General features: G+C 51.7%; 1 protein-coding gene across 5 annotated transcripts; it reads right to left on the bottom strand.

The window, feature by feature from the left end:
- Positions 1-1096: 1096 nt before the first annotated feature.
- TLE2 (TLE family member 2, transcriptional corepressor) lies at positions 1097-24482 on the bottom strand. 5 transcript variants are annotated; one of them, XM_036282025.1, is made up of 20 exons: positions 24364-24482; positions 24193-24290; positions 23787-23850; positions 23300-23344; positions 19486-19548; positions 18092-18166; positions 17711-17894; positions 17321-17340; positions 15997-16104; positions 14429-14473; positions 13494-13643; positions 11373-11511; positions 10363-10523; positions 8466-8542; positions 7412-7661; positions 6785-7032; positions 6500-6647; positions 4820-4901; positions 3997-4073; positions 1097-1378 (listed from the first exon to the last, which is right to left on the bottom strand). In XM_036282025.1, the coding sequence occupies exons 1-20, from the start codon at positions 24385-24387 to the stop codon at positions 1271-1273; spliced, it is 2166 nt and encodes a 721-aa protein (XP_036137918.1). In that variant the 5' UTR covers positions 24388-24482; the 3' UTR covers positions 1097-1270. The 5 variants fall into 5 exon arrangements, with proteins under 5 accessions (XP_036137918.1, XP_036137916.1, XP_036137914.1 ...); XM_036282023.1 differs by having other exon boundaries at positions 4751-4901; positions 10399-10523; positions 24364-24478; XM_036282021.1 differs by having other exon boundaries at positions 4751-4901; positions 24364-24477.
- Positions 24483-25027: the final 545 nt, after the last annotated feature.

Raw genomic sequence — 25027 nt, 5'->3', positions numbered from 1 at the left:
GGTCCAGGGATGGGGTACTCCGTCCTTTCTAAGATACCCTGTCTGGCTAGACCAGAGCTCCTCACCCTCTCAGTGGGATTCTGACATCACCATTTGCTCACCTGTTCTTCAGGATAAGAAGCGTGCAATGGTCAATAGATCTAGCTTTCTTAACCACAGAATTATCTTTCTTCAGAAACCCCACCTGAGACCCTGTCATCACCCCCCAGGAAGTCCTAGCAGCAGCCGTGGTCCTTGTGGCAACCCACAGGAGCTTCCAGAACTCAGATCTGATAGTGTCACCACCTCTACCCCCCTGCCTGCCTGCCTCTGGCTCCCACTTCTGTGGCTTTCCCTGTTTAAGCCTCATCTGGAGACCTGTCTCCCTTGTAGTTGAGAAGGAACCCCCACCCCGCCTTCCTGGTTTTCACCAGGCCAAGTTCCTTAATCACTTCTGAGTCTTTGCACATGCTGTTCCCTCCGTCTTTTGTGACCCTTCAAACAACTGTGTCTCCTCCTTTGGCTCTTGGCTTAGCTGCCACCTCCTCTGGGCCTGACTTTTGCTGTGATGATGACAGTGGGCCAGGTATCATGTGCCAGGCTCTTAGGAATTGTCTCTGGGTCTCAAAGGAAACATGACTGCACCCCAAATAGCAACATGCTCCACTATAATCTCCAACCCTTTGTACATGGGCAATGTCTTGGGATGATTCTGTCCAAAGCAATACGTGAAATTTGGGGCTAGAGATTTAAGTCATGTGCAACCTGTGTCCCTGCTCTGTTAGACCCTGAATTTACATATTGAGGGGGTGAAACCACCAACCTGAAGTCAAGCCCTACATGCCACATGGACTTGCCTGAGAAACGTCTATTGTGTCCAACCATTGAGACCTGGGGGGCTATTTGTTACATGGCAAGACTTAAGCCACACTGCCCAAAACAACACTCATTTCTTGTAGTAGATCCCACAGTTTTTCATGTACAATGAATGACCTCATCCAGATTAGGGAAAAGGAAAGACAACCCATGGTCACACAGCTAGAATGTGACTTTTCAGTTGCCCTAGAAAAGCAGTGGTGCCCAGTTCCCCCATCTGAGACAGAAGGCAATTGTGATAAATACATTTATTTCCCCGAAGTCCCTCTGCCCACTTGGCCCCACATCCCACAGAAGATGTGAGGGGGCCGGCCAGAGAGCAGATGAGGTTTGGCGCCCACAGGTACGACTAAAGGGGGTTTTGGGGTCTCCGTTCTGCATGCCCTTGCCAGGGGTGCAGGAATGGGGGGTTCTCTCAGTAGACCACCTCATACACAGTGGCCTTCTTGTCCCCTGAGCCTGTCACGATGTACTTGTTATTCCCAGAGATGTCACAGCTCAGCACGGAGGATGATTCCTTGGACTGTAGAAGGGAGAGGGAGAGAAGGCAGGGATGAGACGTGACTGACGCTGGCACAGGCTGGTGCAAGCTCCTAACCCCCCGCACAATGTTCAGAAGGAAGAGGCATGGGGACTGGAGCCACTCCAGCCTCCAAGGATGAACTATAGTCAAGGCAGGGCTGAGACAGGACTCAAGATAGGAGAGCCCAGAGTGGGAGCCAAAAACGAGGTGACACATGTTCCAGAGAAAGGTCCTTTCTGGACAGGTGATGTTCCTGAGAAGGGCGCAACCTCTGTTATCTGGCCACCAGGAAAGAGGAACTGGAACACGGCCCCTTCCTGGGAAGCTCAGAGAGGATGTGCACCCGGCAGACCACACAGCACTGCAGGGGGCTAAGCTTAGGGCACAATGACCTACAGCGGGGCCCGGCAAACCTTTTCCTACCAGGGCACAACAGTACATTGTCAGGCTTTGCCTAAAGTCCAAATAAGTCATTAGCCATTAAGTCCAGAGGCTAAATAAATCGAATATATATATTCAGTTTTAGTTGTTTTTTTTTTTTACAACCCTTTAAAATGTAAAACCACTCCACATCCACTAGAATGTCTATAATAAAAAAAGACAAAATAGCCCTGGCTGGTTTGGCTCAGCAGTTAGAGTGTTGGCCCATGCACCGAGGGGTCAAGGGTTCAATTCCCAGTCAAGGGCATGTGCCTGGGTTGCAGGTTTCATCCCTGGCCCTGGTAAAGGGGTCATGCAGGAGGCAACCAATTAATGTGTCTTGCATTGATGTTTCTCTCTCTCCCTTCCACTCTATCTAAAAATCAATAGAAAAACATCATTGGGTAAGGACTAACAAAATAAGAAGAAAGAAAGAAAAAAGACACCAATAGCCTGGTCAGAGTGGTTCAGTTGGTTTGAGCATCGTCCAGTGCACCAAAAGGTACCAGTTAGATTCTCGGTCAAGGCACATACCCAGGTTTTGAGTTCAATTCCCAGTCCAGGTGCATGCTGGAGGTAACTAACTGATGTTTCTCTCTCACATTGATGTTTCTCTCTCTCTCTCCCCCTTCTCCCCTCCCTTCCCCTCTCTCTCTGAAGATCAATGGAAAAACCATCCTCAGGTGAGGATTAAAAACAAAACAAATAAATAAATAAACAAGGAAGTAAAAAAGAAATGTTGCCAGTTCAAATCCCAGTCAGGGCACATACTTAGGTTGCAGGTTTGAGTTTGATCCCCAGTCAGGGACCATACAGACCACAATCAATTGATGTTTCCCTCAAACATCAGTGTTTCTCTCTCTCCCTTTCTCTCTCTAACCATGTTCTTGGGTAGGAATTAAAAAAAAAGACACAATAACAAGTGTTGCTGAGGATGGGGAGAATTTGGAACACTCCTGTGCTGCTGATAGAAATGGAAAATTTGGAAAACAGTCTGGTAATTCCAATAAAGATTAAATTATTATCAGCAATTCCACTCCTAAGTATATGCCCTGGAGAAATGAAAATGTATCTACATAAAAACATGTATGTGAATGTTCATAGCAGCATGATTCACAATCACCCAAAGGTAAAAACAACCAACAGATGAATGGATCAAGTGTGGTCCAGTCATACAATGGAATATTATTTAGCCTTAAAAAGGAAGGAAATTCTGCCTGGCTGGTGTGGCTCAGTGGATTGAGCATTGTCCCATGGACTGAGAGATCCCAATTTGATTCCCAGTCAGGGCACATGCCCGGGTTGCCGGCTCCATCCCCAGTGAGCGGCGTGCAGAAGGCAGCTGATCAATGTTTCTCTCACACATCGATGTTTCTCTCTCTCTAAAAAATCAATTAAAAAAAAAAAAATATATATATATATATATATATATATATATATTTGGTTAAAAAGAAAAAAGGAAGGAAATCTGACACCTGCTACAAAGTAGATAAAACTTGAGGACATTATGCTCAGTGAAATAAGCCAGACACAAAAGGATAAATACTGAATGATCCCACTCATAGGAAGGCCCTAAATGACTCAGATTCATACAGACAAAATGTAGAGATGGTGGGTGCTCAGTGGAGGGAGGGTGAGAGGCTGGGGGGGCAGAGGGGTTGTTAGTGTTTAATGGGAACAGAGTGTCAGTTTGGGAAGATGAGAAAGTTCTGGAGATGGGTGGTGGTGATGGTTGCACAACACTGTGAATATATTCAATGCCCCTGAATTGTACAATTAAAAATGGTTAAGATGGCCAAGCCAGTGTGGCTCAGTGGTTGAGTGTCGACCCATGAACCAAGAGGTCACTGGTTTGATTTCCGGTCAGGGCACATGCCCAGGTTTGGGGCCGATCCCCAGTAGGGGGCATGCAGGAGGGGGCCAATCTATGTTCTATCTCTCTCTCCCTCTCCCTTCCTCTCTCTCTAAAAATCAATAAAGAAAACAAAAAAATATATATTTTTTAATGGTTAAAAAAAAAAAACAGGTTGTATACTGATGTAGCCCATGGGCTGAAGTTTGCTGACAGCTTTAGTAGCTACGGCAGATGAGAGACTTGGAGGATCCAGGAGAGGCGCCTGTTTCACCACCAGTGCAGCCACCCTGGGGCCCTGGGCACATGGCCTCCTGCCAAGAGCCGGGCTCCAGACTGCCAGTACCTGGAAAATGCTGGCACCATATGGCGTCCTCCAGGCATTGAGCAGGTTGTCCTTCCCGGTGCTCACGAACCACCGCCCTGGGGGAAAGAGAACAGGAAGGGTTGGAGGAAAGAGGGACTGAAGAAAGCCCGGGGCTGTGGACTGCTGGCAGAGGTGGGACGGCCTGGCCTCTCCCTTTAGGGCACCTCTGTCCTCATTTGGGAGACACAAGCCCCCTTAGGGAGCTGAGGCTTGAACCTTCCATTTTCCAGATGGTAAAGTCAAGGTCCCAGGGCTCCATCTGGTCTTCGAGAAGGGGGTGCCCCCAGGAGAGGGCTGGCCAGATAAAATACAAAGTGCCCAGTCACTTCTGAATCTCAATGAATCACAAATTACCTTTAGTGCAGAGGTGTCCCAAGTATTTCATTATATGTATGTGTGTGTATATATTTATATATATATGTGTGTATATATGTGTGTGTGTGTGTGTGTGTGTGTGTGTGTGTATTTAGTATATGTATATCCCATGCAATTTTTTTTCTTTTAGTGTAATTATATCCCACACAATATTTGGGATATATTTGTACAAATTATTGCTTTTTAGTATAAGCACATCCCGTGCATTGTTTGGGACATACTTATGTTAACAAATTATTTGTTGTTTATCTAAGATTCAAATTTAACTGTGTTGTCGTTGTTGTTGTTATGGGAGGTACTGTTTTTGCAACCCTGTCCCAATGCCCTGGAGTCCCACCCCAGCCCTAGACAGACACACCGCAGGAGGCAAATTTCAGAGACAGCACACAGCTCTCATGAAGGTGCAGCTGGTATTTCTCTGGCTTACGGACGTGCAAGATCTCAACATTACTGCTCTCCATGCCAACGGCCAGCCAGTCCTGGTTGGGGCAGTGGCCCAGGGAAAAAATCTGGGGGTAAAGAGGAAAGAGGTAGGGTCAAAACCCCTTGGGCCAGTGGGAAATGCCCAGAAGAAGGGGGTTGGGAGGAGTGGAGTCCAGCCCTCTCCCGCTGTGGCCCCTGCATGGAGAGGCAGCTGGCCCAGGGCTTGGAAGCAGCAGGCAACTGCATGTCAAATCATTAATATTAATCAGCATTACACGGAACCCCAGGGCCTCACATCCATTATCTGCTTTGAACACACAACAGCTCTGGGAGGAAGGGAGGGAGGGGGTGGTGGGTGAAGCCAGGGGAGGACAGTCGCTCCCTTTGAGCAGATGGTGGAAGGGAAGCTGAGGCCAAGTCTGGCTCAAAGTCACGCAGCAAGTCCAGCAAGTCTGAGAAGGCCCAGGCGTTCTGACTCCCAGATTGGAACTTTTCCTATGTGCCAACACCACCTTTTACTTTGATTTGAAAGGACTTGACGGCCTCATCATTCTGTGCCCACCCCATGTGAGGCACGGAGAGGAATAAGGCCCTGTTCCATCCTAAACCTTGCAATGTCTTACTGACATGGAAGACCTGTAGAAAGAACCATAAGTATATAGCAGAGAGAAGACTGGAAGGTTTCACATGTTCTCTCCTGGCCATATAGAATGTTCCTGTATAGAGACAGGTGCCCAGGTGGGGTAAGAGACACTCACCATGGAATCCCCTGGTATGTATATAACCCATCTTAATTTTGGAGTTAGAGGATGAACAACTGTATCCATCTGCACCCCTGATTTCCCTACCAAGAAAACATTCAAGCTAAAGAGAAGGTAGAACAGAAAGAGTTGGAGAACAGAAAGAGTTATCGGCTTCAAGGAAGGGGTCAAATTTTATGGGTTTTGAAGGATGAGTAGGAGTTCAACAATAGGAGAAATGAAGGGAAAGGCATGTCAGCCAGAGGGAACAATAAGTAGGAGGGACTGGAGGTATCACAGGGCATGGTGTATTGGAGACTAGAGAATGGAAGCCTTAAATCACAAGCCAAGGAGCTTTCTCCCTGCCCTCAAAGCAGTGAGAGATGGGATCTGGGTCCAGTGTATCTGAAGTCCTGTTCTTGACTCTTTGCTCAGCCCTGAGAAGCCCCCCGACTGTTCAGCTCTTCACTACATCCTTCAGCCTGGATTCCCACAGGGTCCTCAACAGAGACCTCTCTGTGCCCATCTCCTATGTCACCTCTACCTTTCCCCTCAGGCCAGCAGCTGCCCCATGGTGAGTCTTGGGGTTGGGAGTGGTCAGAAGCTCTCATTAAGGTCAAAGGTTGAAGGTTGGGTGGAGAAATCAGCTATACAAGGAGAGACAAAGGAACTGGGGAATGGCTTGGCAAGAGCATCTGGGAAGATGATCTGAGGGTCTTAGAAGCCCCACAGTGTAATATGAGTCAGTTCCTTTGTGGTTCACTGTGTCTGTCTTTGGAGAATAAAGGGGAAGGCCTGAATCTGAAGGACAGGAAAGATGGACACAGATAGCAGGTATCTGGCCCTGCCCAGCACCTGGAAGTGGGTTTCTCGGGGGGAGAGAGAGGGAGGGAGACCAGATTCCAGGAGCTTCTACCCCACTCCCACTGCACCCCGTCGGGCACCTGGGAGCTGAAGTCATGCTGCTGCAGCTGGCGGCCCTCCCGAAGGTCCCAGCAACGCACGGTGTTGTCCAGGCCCCCTGTCCAGAGCCGAGTGCCATAGTCAGAAATGTCAATACAGCTGGCACCGTCCGTGTGGCCCTGGAACTGCCTGAAGGGAGAAGGGCCCAGCATCCATCCTGGAGTTGGTGCTGCTCCAGCATCCTCCAAGGCCACTCCTCTGCCCCCACAGCACAAAAGGGAAGGAGGCAGGGGCTTGTCCAAGGTCTCAGGGTACCCGCCACCCACCTGACCATGGTCTGGTTCTGCAGGTCCCAGACCACGATGTTGCCATCGCTGCAGCAGGAAAAGCAGACCTTGGCGTCAGGGCTGACCGCCAGGGCGTAACAAGCGGGGGCTGAGGAGGTCAGCTCAGCCTTGATGCGGGGGGTGGGTGCTGCCAGGTCCCAAATGGACAAGGTACTGGCCTCACCACCCACGATAAGACTCCGGCCATCCGGCAGTAGCTTGCAGGAACGAATGTAATTGTCCCGGTTCTGGGAGGAGAGAGAAACAAGGGCGTAGGGTTGACCCCCTCAGCCTTGCCTCCAAGAGCCCAGCTGAAGAAGTCACATCCCATCCCTGGTTAGCCTGGAAGTCCTGCCCCAGGGTGGCTTGTAAACTCCACCCTTTGGGCTGTAAGTTCCAACCTCACAGGCCTATAAGCCTCGCCCCACTGGACTTCAAGCTCAGGTCCTGGTTGGCCTAAGTTCTACCCAATGGCTGATAAGCCCACCTGATTTGCCTATAAACTCCACCCCATTGACTGATAGTCCCTGCCCCTGCTTGGCCTGTAAACAACCTCCTTCATTGGTGTATAAGCCCCACACTGTTGCCCCCCTCCCCCCAGTGTGTACAGGCCCTGCCCCCCCTCACCAGGCAGTCCAGCTGGGCCACCGGTGTCTTGGCGCCAGGCTGGCCTACATCCCACACCTTCACGCAGCCCTTGCCTCCCGTGTACACGTGCTGCGTAGAGCCACTGATAGTGACAGCGCAGACCACCTCGCCGTGCGCCAGTGTGTGCAGCTGCCGTGCGTGCCGTGGGATGCCTGCACCCACCAGCGCATCCGATGGGAAGGGCACCGGCTGCATCTGGCCATCCGCAGACACGTGGAAGGAGTAGGCCCTGGACAGGAGGTGGGCGTGACGCGCGGGGAGGGGGCACCCCAGACCGCATGGGGGGCCTCCTCCCCGGAAGGCAACAAGGTACCTCTGCCTGCCTGGTCCGCACCCCACCCCCATCCTGCTGCGTTTAGGGAAGGGAACCGCTTGATCAAAGGAGATGTGGGACAGTGGTGTGGTACAAAAGAGAGAAAGGGGTCCAGGTGGTGGCCTGGTACATGGTCAACAGGCACTTAGTAAATGTTTGTCCATGAAGATGCCCTGAGTTCCAGGGAATGCTGTCCAATAGTGGTAAGTTAAATTTAAATAAATTAAAATTTTTAGTTCCTTGGATGCATTGGCCACATTTCAAGCACTCAAAAGTCACAGGTAGCTGATGGCAATCAGATGGGCTAGTAGCAGGTACAGAATGTTCCCGGGGCAGAAAGGTCTATGAATACTTGGGGCTAAGTCGTTCTCTGTGGGGGGCCATCCTTGGCGCTGTGGGTATTAAGCAGCATCCCTGGCCCCCACCCACTACAGGCTGGAAGCATTTGGTTGTGATAACCAAACATATCACTGGATATCATCAAATGTCCTGAAGCAGGGAAGCAAAACGTACCCGTTGAGAACTACTGGTCTAAACTTTGCTGGTTACCTACCTCTCTCTCCAGAGAGAAAGAATGGAGAAGGGGGCAGGTAGACCTAAGGTAGGTAGGAGCTCCCATTATCACAGAATAGACTTTATAGAGAGGCATCAAGGAACCCCAATCCCCACCCCACCATGGAAGGCCCTTGGAGAAGCAGGGAGCCCCACCCTGGTACTCACGGTTTTCCCCCAGGGATGCTGGGTAGGGAGGAAGAGATGGATGACCCTCGGAGATGTGGATGAGACTCAAATGCCATCTGTCAAAATGCCAAAGGGGGTGTCACTGGGCAGGTGACTCAAACCCCCATGTGCCCTCTCTCATGCTCCCCTACCATATCCCTCTCTGTTTATCAGAGGATGCCCAATGAGTTTATTAGCCCCTCCCCAAGAAAGCACAGATGCCCTCTACAGATGGGAGATGGAGACTTTCACATGAGAGACCCCAAGATCTCTGTCCAGGGAATCCTAGAGCCCCAGATTTGGAAGGATCCTGAAGAATCTTCCATCCAATGCTCTGAACAGGAGTCTGCAAACTACAGCCCCCTACTTGATTTTTTTTTTTTTGTTTGGTTGGTTTTTTTTTAAATCCATTTCTCTTCAGATAAAGTGGGAGGGAGGGAGAGAGAGAGATAAACATTGACTTGAGAGAGACACATTGGTTGCCTCCCACATGACCCCGACCAGGGCCTGGTACAATCAGGCAAACAAGGTACATGCCCTTGGTTGGAATTGAACCCGTGACTCTTTGGTCCATGGGCCCACACTGTAACCACTGAGCAAATCGGCCAGGGCCCCTGCTTGTTTTTGTAAATAAAATTTTATTGGCACATGGCCACATTCATTCATTAATAAGTTGTCTATACTGGCTTCTGAGCTATATAAAGGCAGAATTGAGTAGTTTCAACAGAGACCAACTGGTCTGCAAAGCTAAAAATATTTATTATCTGGCCCCTTACAGAAAATATTTGCTGACTCCTTTTCTTTTTTTAAAAAAATTTTGTTTCCTTTTTATTGATTTTAGAGAGAGAGGAAGTGAGAGGGAGAGATAGAAACATCGATGAGAGAGAACATTGATTGGCTGCCTCCTGCATGCCCCCCACTGGGGATCAGGCCCACAACCTGGGCATGTGCCCTGACGGGGAATGGAACCAGTTACCTCTTGGTGCATGGGTCGACGCTCAACCACTGAGCCACACCGGCCGGACTGCTGACTCCTTTTCAATGCCATCTCTTGCAAGTGCCCACCTAGGCTCTGGCCTGGGTATCTCCAGTGACAGGCATTTATTCCATCTGGAGGCACCATGATCCACTTGAGGATGGCTCACTATCAGCCTGTCCCAGTACTGCCTTCTGGGGTCCATGTAGAACCCCCATCACAGCTCAGGAGTCTCAGGCCTCATTCCTTCAACTCCTCATGGAATATCACTTCCAGTTCTCTCCCCAGGCTAGTCTTTCCTCTGCAATCTACCAGAATTGTCACTGTGCCTTAAAAATCAGAGCTAACGCCCTGGCCGGCTTGGCTCAGCAGTTAGAACGTCAGCCCACGGAACAGAGAGTCCCGGGTTTGGTTCCCGTAAGGGCATGTACCTTGGTTGCAGTTTGTCCCCGGCCCCAGTTGGGGTCGTGTGGGTGGCCACCACTAGAGGTGTCTCTCACATCGATGTTTCTCTCTCTCTCTCCCTCCCGCTCTATCTGAAGATACATGCAAAAATGTCCTCAGGTGAAGATAAAAAAATTTAAAAATAATAAAATAAAATTTAAAAAAAAATCAGGGCTAACAACTGAGAACGTCTGTCAGGAGGCTAAATGGGACCCTCACCTCTCATGGCTGGGGCTCTCTGTTCCTCTTAAGGCAGTACAATCACAGTTGCTTTTTCCACAGTCACAGGTGTGATTTGTATTAAGCTTGTGGAACTACTGAGACCCTCAGATTATTTTTCACATGCACTTGCCAAGTCAGGACTCCCTTCCCTTTCCCCAACCCCTTGTTTTTCTTAGTGTAACTGGTTTTTCCTCCCAGCCTCCAGCTCTTGGGCCCTGCTGACATCTCCTGGAATCTCCCACACTGAGGACTCACCATGGGGGAGCGTCCATACACCACAGAGCCGCTGACCTGGGGGGACAAGTGGAGGCTGACGTAGGAGCTGGGCACAGAGAGGTCCCCATTAAGTGCACTGTGGGAGCCCAGGCTGAAGGACGCAGTGAAGGGACTGGACAGGGTCAGAGGGCTCCTCAGGGCTGAGTGAGAAGAGACAAAGACAGGTCTTCAGATACCCTGGACCCAGATCCTGCCTCCCACTACCTTGGGGTCAGGGTGCCAGCACTGTGGCCTGTCATTCAGGGCTCCCATGCTCTGATCCAGCATTCACCAGACCCTGTCACAAAAAAATGTTGTTCCCTCTGGCTAACATGCCTTTCCCTTTCCTTTTTCAGTTTCTGAACTCCTACTTATCCCTCAAGACCTAGACCCAATGTCTGACAACATCTCAGGAACATCCTTGAGTCTCTCCAGTCCACCCTTAGCCTCAACTTTGCCTATCTTGAGTCCCTGCTTCTACCCCAGTTGTAATCACACAGGGCTGGGAGTTTTGGGATCTGGGTCTCCTCCCCACCATCTGGAAGCCCCTTGAGGGCAAGTTCCAGGGCTGATATCTTTCCGGAACCCCGAAACCAGCACAAGGCCTGGCCATAAGACAGAAGAGAAGAGCAATGTCATTCCTATATTACTAATGGGAGATCTGAGTCTCAGAGAGGTTGGATCCCTTTGCCAACGTCACACAGCTGGCAAGTGTCCAAGGCTGGCCTCAAACCCAAACCTGTCTGACTCTAAAGCTTGTCTTTCCAGGGCACTAGGCTGAAGCCCTTGAGTAAGTCACTTCCCCTCTCTGGGCCTGAGTTTGCCCACCTGTCAAGCCAAGACAATGAAAAAACCAAAGCCCAGAGTGAGGCAGCATCTAACTCACATAGAAAGGACCAAGACGATGCTAAAGCTGGAGTCCAAATCTCCTGCCTCCCTCACCCCCTACCACTTTCCAGAAACCCCCTCTCCAGAGAGACTTTCTCTGGCAGGCACCAGTGGGGGCTCACCAATACTGTCCGTGGTAGGTGTTGGCTTGGCAGCGAGCTGGCGGAGGTGACTAGCCGAGCTGGGCCCAGGGGTAGAAGCATCCTGGGGTGGGGAAGAGTCGCAGGACTTGGAGGCAGGAGTGCTGGTGGGAAGATCATTCTGGGGAGAAAAGGCAGGACTGAACTTCGCCAGGCACCTGGCGCCTTGCAGGCCAAGGATCTGGTCAGAAATGGATGGGAGAAGGGAGCAGATAGACTGGTAGGTCAGGTCTCATGGGAAGTGGCCCCACAGCTGATCCCCTAGGCACAGGGGACACGAGTGTCTACACACATTGGAATGCCAGGTGGGCACCTGGGCACATGTACACTTATGCATGGTGATGGGAACAAACATGCACATATATGGCAAGAACCTGAATGCATATGATAAGGTATGCAGTGTGGATACACGGTCAGAATGCAGGTGTAGACAGAATGGTGCAAGGTGGGCCCACAGCAAGGGCATACCCTGCAGGGTGTGGGGGGATCACAGAAGGAGGCGAGAGACAAAGTTGGAGGCTGTCAGATCCCTTGGGGACAAGGAATGAAAAACTCTGGGAGGGGCTCATGACACTGGAGACCACAGAGCATTCTCCCAGATGAAGGAACAGCACTGGTACTGGTGGACTTTTCCTTCTCCCCACGGGGAAGGGGATGTCCCCCATAGCTGCCCCTCCCCATGGGAACACTGGAGAAGAGGGGAAGCCAGACCTTCACATGGGAGCACACTGTGTTGTCTCTGCTTTCTGCCATTACCGACTGCCTTTTAAGAAATTTCACATCTTTGTCTTGTATTTAGTTACATCTTATCTTTCTGCCACAAAATGACAAGTATTATGACAGCCACACTCACACACCCACAAAAGGGAGTGGACAGGGACAACGTGGAGACTGGGGACGGAGGCTTCTCCATCAGAACAGAGCTGCCCCTCCCCCTCTCTGGTCTCAGGGTAGGAGGAGGGCACATGAGAAGCAAAGTGAGCCCCAACCTTGACGGTTGCCATAGCAACTTGCTGGGAGGGTAAGCCTAGAAACTGAAGCAATCTCTCAGGTAGGTTCAGAGCAAGGGTCTAGGGAAGATTTGGGGGAGGGGGAAGGGCAAATAGAGCTGAATTAAGAATTCCCCTGGGGGTGCCCTGGCAGGGAGCTCAGTTGGTTACAGCAGCATCCCCATATGCCAAGGTTGCTCGATAGATCCCTGATCAGGGCACATACACAAATCGACCAATGAATGCAAAAATAAATGGAACAACAAATTGATGTTTCTTTCTGTCTCAAAATCAATAAATAAAAAATTTTTTTGAATTCCCCCTGGGGGCTGTATAATCTTAGGTGGTCTCTACACCTGGTATTAAAGCTGGGGAGAGGCAAGGAGAAACTTGTTCTGATATGAATCCTGGTTCCCGCTGGGGACAGTATCTCAGGTTGTGGCTGGTCTGAGTTCGGTGCCTCTCAAAGGCCTTAACACTTGCAGGGCTTAAGTATGCCTTGGCAGTGGCCCATTCTACAGTTTCTCTGTTTATTTTCAGGGGATTTTCTATTTATTGCAAGAGATACTTGACTTCCCCACAAGATGGTGAGTTGCCTTTTAATATGTATTTACAGCTCTGGCCAGTTTGGTTTAGCGGTAGAGCATCGGCCCACAGACCAACGAGTCACGGGTTCGACTGCGGCCAAGGGCACCGTACCTCGGTTGATTCGTCCCCGGCTCTGATCAGGGTCTTTCGGGGGTCAACCAGTTGATGTGTCCCTCTCACATCGATGTTTCTCTCTCTCTCCCTTTCTCTCCCTCCCACTCTATCTGAAGATAAATAGAAAAATATTCTCGGGTGAGGATTAAAATAATAATAATATGTATTTATAAACTTTACTTACAAAATTGCCTTTTAATATTTATTTAGGTGCAACAGAGTGAGCTGACTTAGGAAAAATTGCCTAAATAGGGTAGAGGGGGTTTTAGGTCAGTGGTCAAATAATCTGGAAGGGAATGCTAGAGCACACCAGTCTGGCCAATTTTTCATCGCCTCATGTCAAATGGGCAGTATCTGTTTCCAGGGCCCCAGTGTGAACACAGTGAGTTTCAAGGCCTCCCCTACTCCTTACCAGGACGAGCTCCTTGGATCTGGGGAGCGGTGAGCTTAGGCTGGAGGCTAAGGAGGCTGGACTTTCCACAAGGTCCCGACGGGCAGGGACACAGATAGGTGTCTTTCCACAAGGGGTGGTAGTTGGGCTGGGGGGCTCCGAGGGTTGGTCCTGGGTTTGAGGTAATGTTGAGTGGAGATGAAGTGGGTGAGAAAAGAGAGGCCTTCTCTATACTCCTCCCAAGCTCCACCCCAACCTCTAGACAGGGCACCTGCAACCCATCTTGGGAAGATTATGAAACCTCCATGCCTCGGTTTACTTGTCTATAAATAGGTTTAATGATGGGACCTACTCTATAAACACAAACAGCAACGACTTATAAAGGCTATGATTTTGCCCAGTCGGTGTGGCTCAGTGGTTGAGCACTGACCCATGCACCAGGAGGTCACCGGTTTGATTCCCATTTAGGACACATGCCCAGGTTGTGGGCCTGATCCCCATTGGGGGACATGCAGGAGGCGACCAATCGATGTTCTCTCTCATCGATGTTTCTATCTCTCTCTCCCTCTCCCTTCCTCTCCCTCTAAAATCAATCAAGAAAAAAAAGTTATGTTTTGTTTTTCCCCACTGGACAGATGGGGAAAGAAGCCAGGGAAGGGGCAATCACCACCCCCCACCCCAAAGTCACACAGTGAGCCAGGGCTTGAAGCCACTCTGCTGTCCATCTCCAGTGTGCTCTGGGCCTTAGTTTCCCCACCATGCTATGAAGAAGATGTTGACCTGAAGTGTCTAATAACCCCTACTTCCCCTGGCCCCAGCCATCTCACAGAGAAGGGACAAGCAACCCCATTCCCTCTGGGACCCCCACACTCCAGAAAACCCACCTCTTGCTCTGTGTCCAGACCTACTTCCCTGCCTCTGACTCCTAGAGTCAAGGAGGCTGGACCTCAACTCACCTCATCCACCACCAGGTTATAATCACTCTTGTCCTCGTCGCTCTCCTGCGGGGACATGGGGGAGAGAGCTCACCCTGGCCAGGTCCCTGCCTCCACACCCCCTTACATCTATTCCGGAGGGGGGAGCATACATTTAGCAGGCCCTGGGTTGGATAGGAATTCTGGGGCTACAGCCCCCCATTTGCTGGTTCAAAAAGGAAGATGCATTTGCTCAGAGCAAGGGAGGGCTTTAGGGGGTGAGGGGTAGGGGTGAAGGGGACGGGTCCCTCCTGGAAAAAGATGAGGGAGATAGTGCTGAATGCCCAAGACTTGCTGTGTGGCCCTGAGCTCCTCCCAGCCCTCCCTGGACCTCAGTTTCCTCTGTGCAGTTAGGGGAGAGCCAGAGACCAAGAGTCATCTATACCTCCTTCTCACCCAGCCATCTGTTTCCCATCCCCATGGCCCAGCACAGACCTTGTTCCCTCCTTGGTCTACTGGTTTGCAGCCTTGCCCCTTCCAGGGAGCCCTCCAAGCTAGCCCCAGAGAGATGTTCCTAAGACCTATTCTCACATCTGATCTTCATCCTTCTATGGCTCCCCATTGCCCTCAGGAGAAACACATGTTGGGCTGTCCTCTGGTTTGGCTAGAAACTAAGGGAAGACCAAAGGTTGCAGCCTGAAAGCCACATTTGCCCAGTGGGTGGGTTTTCTTTGACTCCCTTATCCCCAATTTTATTCTTTAAAACAAAATTAGCTGCTGATATTTATAAAACAAGCTATTATGTTTAATTCTAAAAAAAATTTTTTTAGCCCAACCAGTGTGGCTCAGTGGTTGAGCATCAACCCATGGACCAAGAGCTCACTGGTCAGGGCACATGTCTAGGTTTCAGGTTCGAACCCCAGTAGGGGGCATGCAGGAGGCAGCCAATTGATGTTTATCTCTCTCCCTCTCCCTTCCTCTCTCACTAAAAAATCAATAAAAATGTATTTAAAAAAAATTTTTTAAAGAATAAAGTCTTCTCTGAGAAACAGCAAGATTGGCCAACACTGGGCTCACTAGTCAGGTAGGACCAGGTCACAGCTGCCCCTCTAGATGAGACAAATGCCCCCCAGCTGGCCACTGTCCCAAGCCTCACTTTCAGCATGAGCCCTGGGGCACTAGAGTTTGAAGCTACCGGAGCAGCAATTGCTCTGACAATGAGAGAGGAGGTCCCAGCCCTCCAGGGAGGGGGTCAGGGACAGCTTCCTACAAGGGGGAGCAGTTTTTTGTGCCTTGATGAAAAAACTGGTTTCTGAGGCAGGGGGAATGGGATGTAGGGGGAGGGAACAGCTGGCAAAAGCCAGGAGGTGGGGAAAAAGTACATGGTCCAGAGGCCACAGGGACTTAAGCAACTAAAGAATTAAGCTTGGCCTCACAGGGTCCTTTCTGATTGGCCAGTGCTCCATGAGCAATCGGGAGTTATGGAAAGCTCTGGAGTGAGAGTCATGGACGAAGCTGGGCTCTGGAAGGCTGCAAGGGGTGGGGCTTGGGGCTTGGGGCAGGTGGAAGCGATGTGTGCCCACCCCAGTCCTCCTCTTGCTCCCACTCACATAAGGTCCCGAAAGATCTTTTTCCTCAGCTTGCTGCTTCCCGTTGCCACCCAGGCCACCTGGTCGCTCTTCTTCCACCACACTCTCAGGGGGGGAGGGGGATGCACTCTGCAGAGAGAAGGAGCCAGGCAGGAAGAAGGATCAGGGCCCTGGGCCCCCAGATTGCATCCTGGCCCAGCCAAGACTGAGCATCCCCACTGCTGTTATTGGGATCTGTGCCTCAAGCATCTCATTTGGGAAATAACACCTTTCAAATGTCCCCAGACATCGCCCAGTGTCCCCTGGGGGTCACTAGTGCAAGTTGAGATGAGGTCTGAGTGCAAAATGCATTTGGATCTTAGAGTCCTAGTTCAATAAAAAGAATGCAAACCCAGCTGGTGTGGCTCAACGGTTGAGCGTCGACCCATGCACCAAGAGGGCGCTGGTTTGATTCCCAGTCAGGGCACATGCCCAGGCTGTGCGCCTGATCCCCAGTGGGGGGCATGCAGGAGGTGGCCAATCTATGTTCTCTCTCATCGATGTTTCTATCTCTTTCTCTCTCTCCCTTCCTCTCTCTCTAAAACCAATAAAGAAAAATAAATAAATAAATAAATAGAATGTAAAACATCTTATTCATAATTTGTATGTTGATTACAAGTTGAAACATTTTGGATACATTATATTAAGTAAAATATATTATTGAAATTAATTTCACCTGTTTAACTTTTTTAATATAGCTACTAGGAAATTTACAATTACATAGGAGATTGTGGCAATGTTGGCTAAACTTGATAAAGCTGCAAAGTGCTACACACAAACACACACACACACGATGAATGGATATAAAACTGTGAAGTCTGAATAAGCTCTGTGGGTTGTGCTTATGTCTATTTCCTAGATTTGATCCTGTATTTTAGCTTTATAAGATTTTATCATTGGGGGAAGCTGTGCATGGGACCTCCCTGCACACTTCTGTGTGACCTCCTGTGCATCTATAATTATTTCAAAATTAATTTTTTTAAAATTACATACAGGGCTCACATAGTATTTCTACTGGGCAATACTCTTGTAGATAATAATAATATTGAATGGATAATGGATAAATTAATGAATGGAAAGATGGACAGAATGCTACCATGGGCATGCATTCATTTATTCAATTGCAAAAATAGCTCAAGATTGAAATTTTTAAATAAATAAAACTAGCCTGTGGGCATCTCCTGGGAAACACAGTGTGAAAGCTGGATGTGGTCCCTAACAGCTCAGAACAAGCAGCCTTAGCCACACATGAATACAAAGCAAATTTTATATAAGAGGAAAAGTCCCCGGATGTCCCTCAACTTACCCTGCTCAGGGTTCTCTCCACTGGTGGGTTGGGGGCGAAGGAGAGAGAGAAGGGAAAAGAATGAGGGTTTCATCTCCCATGGTGCTAGACATGGCACAGCCCTCTACAATTTATAAAGCCCTCACCTCAGCTCAGAATCTCCCTTCTCCTTCCAACACCCCTGCAAGGAGTGGATTATCCCTTCCCCATACCAGTCAGGTAAATGCCCAGAGAGGGTTAGTAACTTGCCCAAGGACACACAGCCAGTTGGAAGTAAAGGGGCCCTGCAACCCCCTCATTCATTCCTTCACACTTATGTGAGTTTGGTGCGCTGGGCAGGGTGGTCTGCCAGTCCTCCCCGCCATCACCACCACACCCCCAGGCCAATGCTACCCTGCCCTGTCCACTTACCTCTGGACCCCTCAGCCTCCACACCTGCCCGGTCCTCCTTGGTAGTTGCGGCCAGCTGAGCCTGAGCGGCCAGTGCTCCGGACAGGGCCAGCAGCCCTGTGGCACTGCCACCCACCAGCCCAGATGGGCGAGGGGTGAGGGGCACAGGGGGGACGTGGTGGGACAGTGGCTGGAGCTGCTGCTGCTAGAGAGGAGGAGGGATGGGCCAGGGGCAGGTCGGGGGTGGTTGGGTGCCCAGTGATACCCCTGGTCCAAAAGGCCACAGAGAGTGGGGGCAGGGTCCACCCAGGCCAGCTGCCCACACAACACCCTCAGCTTTAGCACCTACTGGTGCAGGGAGCTGGGGTGGCATCTACCCAGGGCAGGGGCAGGATAACTCACCCCAATGAGGCTGTTCAGCTCCCCCACAGTCACCTGCTTGGCGCGTTCCATGGCCTGTAACACCTGCTGTTGATGCTGGGAGGTAGGGAATATGAAAAAGGGGGTGCTCAGGAGAACCCCCTGACTGCTTGGGACCCCTATCTGCTCAAGCAATGCCCTCTGGGGCTCGCTCTCCGCTCCCAACCTCATCCAATCCCCAGCACTTGCTATTTCTCCTCTATTCCCCTCTCCATTTCCTTTTTAAATTATGAACTAGAGAAAAAGAAACAAAGCATATAAGTGCAGTTAAACTAATAATTATAAATTGGGGCTTATACATCGAGATCTCCCCTCAGCACTGCTGACATTGGGGCTGGACCATTCTCTGTGGGACTGTCCTGGACACTGGGATGCTGAGCAGCATCCCTGACCCCACCCACTCAGTGCTAGGAGCACCTCCCATGTGACAACCACATCTGTCCCCAGACATTGCCCAGTGTCCCCTGAGGGCAGGATCACCCTTAGTAAAAAACCACTTTATAAATCAACACCTATATACCAACCACCCAGGTCAGAAAATACAAACTGGCAGCCCCTAGGAGGCCCCACACACCTTGCCTGCTTGGCACAATGCCTTTCTTCTCTCCCCTCCTCACCTTCCCACGAGGACGCTTTTGTTTTTCTATACAATGTTCCCACCTACAGCTGCTTTCCCAGATCTGCCTGAATTTGTCTTTGTGGAACTATTTTGTCTCAATCTCTATGTGCCTTTTTGTGTCTGGCTTCCTTCACTCAACATTATGTTTTAAGCCTTGTCCATGATGTGGCTGGTGGCTGTGCTGTGTTCGCTCAGTGCTACAGATCTTTCTGTGATGTGATGATGACATTTTCTCCCTCTGTGCTGTTGGATACAGAAGCCACTAGCCACATGTGTCTACTGAGTACTTGAAACGCAGGTGGTGCAACTTCCACCAATCTTCTCTCTATGAGTTTGACTCCTCTAGGGACCTCCTATGAGTGGAATCACACAGTATTTGTCCTTCTGTGTCTGGCTTATTTCACTCAGCATAATGTAAGGGCTAACTTTTATTGGGTGCTTATTAAGCACCCAGCATTGTCCTCACTACCTTGTATGTATCAACTCTTCTAAACTACAACAGAGGCACAGAGAGGACAAGCAACTTGCTGAAGGCCACAGCACACAGCCAGAATTCAGACCCAGGCAGCCTGGTGCAGGACTTGAGCCCCATTCCTCGCCCTTGGCCACCCCCACCCTCCATCCCTGAAACCCACGCGCCAGCCAGTGCCCAGGCCCCTACGCCACTCAGCAGAACCACTGCCTGCGGCACCCAACCCTACCCACCTCCCTTCAGTCTTCTTCCAGCTCTCCTCCTGCCCCCACCAGGCCCACTCACCTCCTGGGTCAGGAATGGGATAATCTGAGCACAGATGCCACTGAGGCGCTTCACAATCTCGGCCTGGCAGGAAGCAATTGGGAGGGGGCTTGGAGGAGGAGCCTCCACTGGGAGTCCCAGGTTTGAACCCTGGCTGAATCCATGTCCCTCTCTGGGTCTCATCTGCAAATTTGGGCTGCAGCCAGGCAGAGATCCCGGTGCATCCCACTCAGGGGAAGTGATATAACAAATATGTAATATTTGGACTTTGTGTCCAGTTTCTGGCATAGAGCTCCTAAAACCCTTAGGATTTCTGAGTGAAGGAGGGGGGTATCTTTATTTATAATAAGCCCCTTTCAACCACATCTAAGTTTATTGAAGGGTTGGAACGTGTAGCCCCATCCCCTGACCTCTGGGGAGGGGAGAAAGACTGGGATTGAGTCAATCACCCATGGCCAGTGATCTAATCAATCATGCCCGTGCTACGAAGCCTCTAGGTGGCAGAGGAGTGGGTACTTTCAGGTATCTTTGACCCGGCGCCTTGGACCCAGAAGTGCCCAAGGGTTTGCTATGGAGCTGGCCAAGCTGGGCACTCGGTAGTGTGGCAGGAAAGGCAGGTGTCATGGCCCTGGTTGAAGGGGTAGGGGTGATGAGATGATGGTCCTTTTCAGGGTGCTTGCCTGCCTTCTGATGCTGGCTCTCACCTGGGTCTCCACACACACCTCAGAGGGTGCCGACCCAATGCCCCAGGCATCAGGGACCCCAACACCAGCACACCAACAGCATCAGAGAGGAGGCCAGGAGCCAATACCCCTAGCCTGAGATACAGAGGGAAGGCTGCATAGCCAGAGCCTGGCACAGGGCTCCTAGCAACGCCGCCACCCCTGGACTCTCCCACAAGAGTCCCTAAAACTACATTAAAATTCCTCAATGATTTTAAGCAGGTTGCCATGATTTTAAGAGGCAGGCCCCATGACACCACTGGCTCCCTGAAAAGGACCCAGTTTCCCAGCCAGGAGCAGTAGGCACAGCTTATTTACCAAGGGCAACTGCTGGGAGATGACACTGACCCTGGGAAGCCTTCACCTCCCTCCCATCTGGGTTTTCAAATGCCACACAGGCTGGCCCCACACCCCCTCTGCCCACCAGGGTCAGAGCCAGGTCCCTACGGGCTGGAAACAGGCAGCCTGCTGCTGCTGCCCCAGCTGTAGTACTACCAGAGCCAGTACCGACCCTTCTTCCCCGACTGCCAGTCTGGGTCTGGTTGGCTTCACCCTGCTCCTCGGTCTCCTGGCTTCTGCCATGTACCGGCCTTACTGCCTCCACAGGCTCTTGGCTGTGTGGCTGGCCCCTCCGGGCCTCTCTCCCCATGACATGGTGGGACTTGCTGTCTGCCCAGGCCCACTTCTCTGGCCTGCCTCTTCCTGCTACCCTGGAGCCAACCCTGTACCTAAGAGCACTCCAGAGGCAGGTGGAGTTCCCTCCCTGTGACCTTCATGGTTCTGAGCAACCACCCAGGGCTGCTGGCTCTCGGCCCCCACCGACAGTCAGCTCCTTCTCCAGGGTCAGGCAGCTGCTGTCACTTTCTTGGCCCTAGGCCAAGCAGGGCCCTGCCCCTGGACCCAGCTTAGTGTTCTGCCTGAAGACCCAGCCACCTCTAGTCTCTAATAGCTCCTTGGGCTGATTTGGGGACCCAAGGACTATGGGGGGCTGGGAGGAGTGGAGGGCATTCCCTGAAACATGTGCAAATTAAAAAACTGTGAAGTTTTTTTCCCTCACCCAAGGATATGTTTTTGTTTTTAATTGATTTGAGAGAGAGAAAGAGATGTGAGAGGGAAATAACCATCAGTTGCCTTCCGTACATGCCCTGACCAGGGATGGAACCCACAACCTGGGTATGTGCCCTGACTGGAAGGAAACTGAACCCGCCACCTTTTGGTGTACGGCACCACACTCCAACCGACTGAGCCACACCAGCCTGGGAAAAACTGCAACATTTTTTTTTTGGTATGTGCCCCTAGTGGGAACCGACCTGGGACTCTCTGGTCCACAGGTCGATGCTCCAACCGCTAAGCCAAACCAGCCAGGGCTGCAACATTTTTTAAAAGGAAAAAACTCTACATTACAGGGTATAATGAGCTTCTGGGTGAGCGAGCACAGGGAGGTGCTGGGGGCGGGGGGGGGTTGGAAAGGGCATGGAAGCTTTGAGCCCTTTCCCCATACCCTGCCTCATGCATCTTTCCATCGAGCTATTCCTGGGTTATAACCTTTATAATAAGCAGGTAATAGTAAATAAGAGCTTTCCTGAATTGTGTGAGCCATTCTAGCAAATTATTGAACCCATGGAAGAAGTGGTGGGAACCCCCCAATTTAGAGCCAGTTCGGCAGAAGTACTGGTGGTCCAGACTTGCAGTTGGTGTCTGAAGAGGAGGCTGAGCCCTGAAGCTGAGGGGTCTGCACTAACTCTGGGCCGAGAGTGTCAGAATTGCAGGATACCCCACTGGTGTCAGAGTTGGCGAACTGGTTGGTGTGGGGAAAACCCACACTTAGTGAATAGAGCAGAAGGAAAATAGAGCGGCTTTACTTGTAGGTTTCATCTGGGACAAGGTCTGGGCTGGGAGTGCCCCATTAAGGCTGAACAGAGGGGAAGCCCTGTGGGTGGGGAAGCAGTGGCTATGGCTATCCAAGTGTGTGGTCAGTCAGCCTGTGCTTTGCCTCTGCCTAAGTTACAGGCGACTGTGTATTGTGTGTGTTGAGGGTGGGGTGTTCCCATCAGGAGGGCAGAACCAGGCTCCCAAGGCCTGAGCCCTACCCCATGTCTGCACTTAATAAAGGTTCTATTTCATACACCACTGGGACCACATCATGCTCCAAAAAGACACTTTCCCTCCCACCCACCCTAGAACCAGCAGAGCCCATACATACCTGGAAAAGCATACCAGGGCGGACACCCTCATGCACCCTACATCCCTAGCCCCCCTACCCAGAAGACCCAATACTAGGCTCTGCCTATTAACTCTAATATTCTGATGAACAGAATCTAAGATTCCATCAACCTCAGAATCTCCATCCTATTAGAAGCCATCAAAGAACCTTGAGGAAAGGCTCAGGATGTTGGGGTTAATCTTGGATAACAAATCAATTCCAGAACCTTCGGTTCTAACTCAGAACCTTGAGATCACTCCTAGAAGCGTAGGAGAGTCTCAGGACCTCAGAGCACTAGAGTCAATCTCAGACCCTTCAAAACAGCAACAGAAGCCCTAGCTGAGTAACTCTGTTGGTTACCGTGTTGTTCCAATAGGCCAACACAATCTGTGGGCTTGATCCTCGGTCAGGGCACATACAAAAAGCAACCATTGAATGCATAAATAAGTGGAACAAGAAATCTCTCTCTCAAAAAAAAATCAATAAATAAAAATTTTTAAAAAGATACAGCAACAGAAGCTTGGGGTCATCTCAGACACTCAAAATCCATCTCCAAACGTCAGATTCTCCAGGCTGAAAGGGACCTCCAAAACTATTCATCTGGCCCCTTCCCAGGACAGAAGTCACCTCCACAGCCTTCCTGACCTGGCTGCCAGCCTCTGCTATGAGTACTCCTTGGCAGGGATGCCTCGGCCTGCTCATCGCTCCCCTCTCTGCTGGATAATGTCTCCAGAAGTTCAGACTCATTTGTCTATCCGGAAGCTAAAATCTGGCCCCCAGGTCACAGGGATTTCCGTTAAGAGCCCTGTTCCCTGGATCTGCCTTGCCTCAGAGTGCCCTAGCACGGGGTCCTTCTCACAGCTTCCTGATTCCTGCCCCCCTACTGAACATCTTTATCCCCAACAGTTACCTGCTTATGCATTTCAACGTTGAGCCCATAGGACATCTCATAGTACTGCAAAGGAAAAGCCACTTGGAATGTCCACGGTGCTGATGGATGTCCAGCCCTGCGCTGGGTGACTCTGGATCTTCCAGGAGCCCCCAGACCGGGGGATGACAGCAGGACATAGATCATCCCAGCCCCATCGGACCTCCTAAAGGGAAGCAGGGTCCCCTCCACTTTCTCCAGGGAGGTGGGGCAGGTAGTGGTGCCCAGAGACCCTCCCCCCCCCTCCCCCAGAGATGCCCATGAGAACAAGGGACATCCTTATCTTATTGTTAAGAGCTGCGAGGGTCCGGAAGGAAAAGCCTGGAATCCCAACCAGCCCACTTTACAGATGGGGAAAATGAGGCCCGGAGAAGGGCAGGGATGTACCTGAGAAAGGCACAGTGAGTCAGGATTCACACTCCAAGCCTTGCCTCCCACTGCCTCCGCCCTGGCATGCTAACCCCCTCACCATAACATAATGTCGCTGCATTTCCGTCTTCTCACTGGCCAACTTCTCACATTCCAGCTTGAGGCTGGAAAGGAGACAGGGCATGGGGGCCCCATTGTCCCTGCCTCCCCCAAGGGAGACCCACGGACACACTATCTGGGCCAGTTTCAAAGTGATGCCCCCGCCCTCTCCACTTCTCCTTCTACGACCCGCTCCGCCGCGCGTCCCAGTCCCTCTCCGCCCCTTCACAGGCTCGGAGTGCTCCCTTCCACCTCACCTGCGCTTCCACCTGCGGGGCCTGCCCTCGCCCCCGGGGAGGGGGCTCCCTTCCCCCGCACCCTGGAGGCCCGCCCCTCTCCCGGGCTCCCAGGTGAGCTCGCGGGTGGACTCCCCGGTCCCCGGGGCGGGGCGCCCCGCCCCCCCTCACCTGTGGTACTGAGCCTGAAGGAACTGGAATTCTTCTTTGATGCGGTCGCAGATCTCCAGGATCGAGAACTTGAAGGGCTGGCCGGACTGAAGCGGGGTCTGGGGGGGACGTCAGGGTCTGAGTTCCCAGGCGCCCGGGCCCCCCACCCCTTCAGCCCAGGACCCCACTCACCGGGTGCCTTCCCTGAGGGTACATGCTGCCGATCCGGGAAGCCCACCTGCGCCGGAGTGTGACACTGGGGGGGCAGTGGCTGGGGCGGGGGGCTGCTGGGAGAAAGAAGCCGGGGACCGAGGCGGCGTGGGGCAGGGGACCCTGGGGTCCCCCGAGCTAGCGCGAGGAGTCGCGGGGACTGAGAGGGGCGCCGAGGCCCACTCCCCGGAGCAGGGGAGCGGGGCGGCGGTCGCGGAAGGTCGGCAAGCCGCGGCCCGGTGTCGGAGGCGCGGGCAGCGGGCCTCGATCAGAGCCGCCTCCCTCCGGCGGGGCTCGGCCGGGAGCCGCGGGCAGAGCCGCCTTAAGGTGGCGCCGCTGTCCCCGGGGCCCGCCCACCCGGCCCGCCAGCCGCCCACCCACCGCCCTCGCAACTAGGACCGCGGCCCCCGGAACTCACCCCCTCCCTTTGACCAGTGCCGGGTGGGGAAACTGAGACTCCCGTCCAGTCCCACAAACACCGGCCTCCCTCTCCCTCACCGAGAGCACCAGAGAGAAAAACAAGCAAACAAATAAATACCTGGTGGCCCACGGTGGGGAGTCTCTTGGTGGGGATGGGAGCTGTTTGCGGTCAGAAATGGCCTTGCTGAGGACGAGAGCTAAGACTTAAGGATCAGGAGGAAGCAGC

This window comes from Molossus molossus, unplaced genomic scaffold (genome assembly GCF_014108415.1).
Source record: "Molossus molossus isolate mMolMol1 unplaced genomic scaffold, mMolMol1.p scaffold_m16_p_4, whole genome shotgun sequence".
Taxonomy (NCBI): domain Eukaryota; kingdom Metazoa; phylum Chordata; class Mammalia; order Chiroptera; family Molossidae; genus Molossus; species Molossus molossus.
Note: the sequence above shows the minus strand (reverse complement) of the source record. Positions and strands in the feature narration are given on the sequence as shown.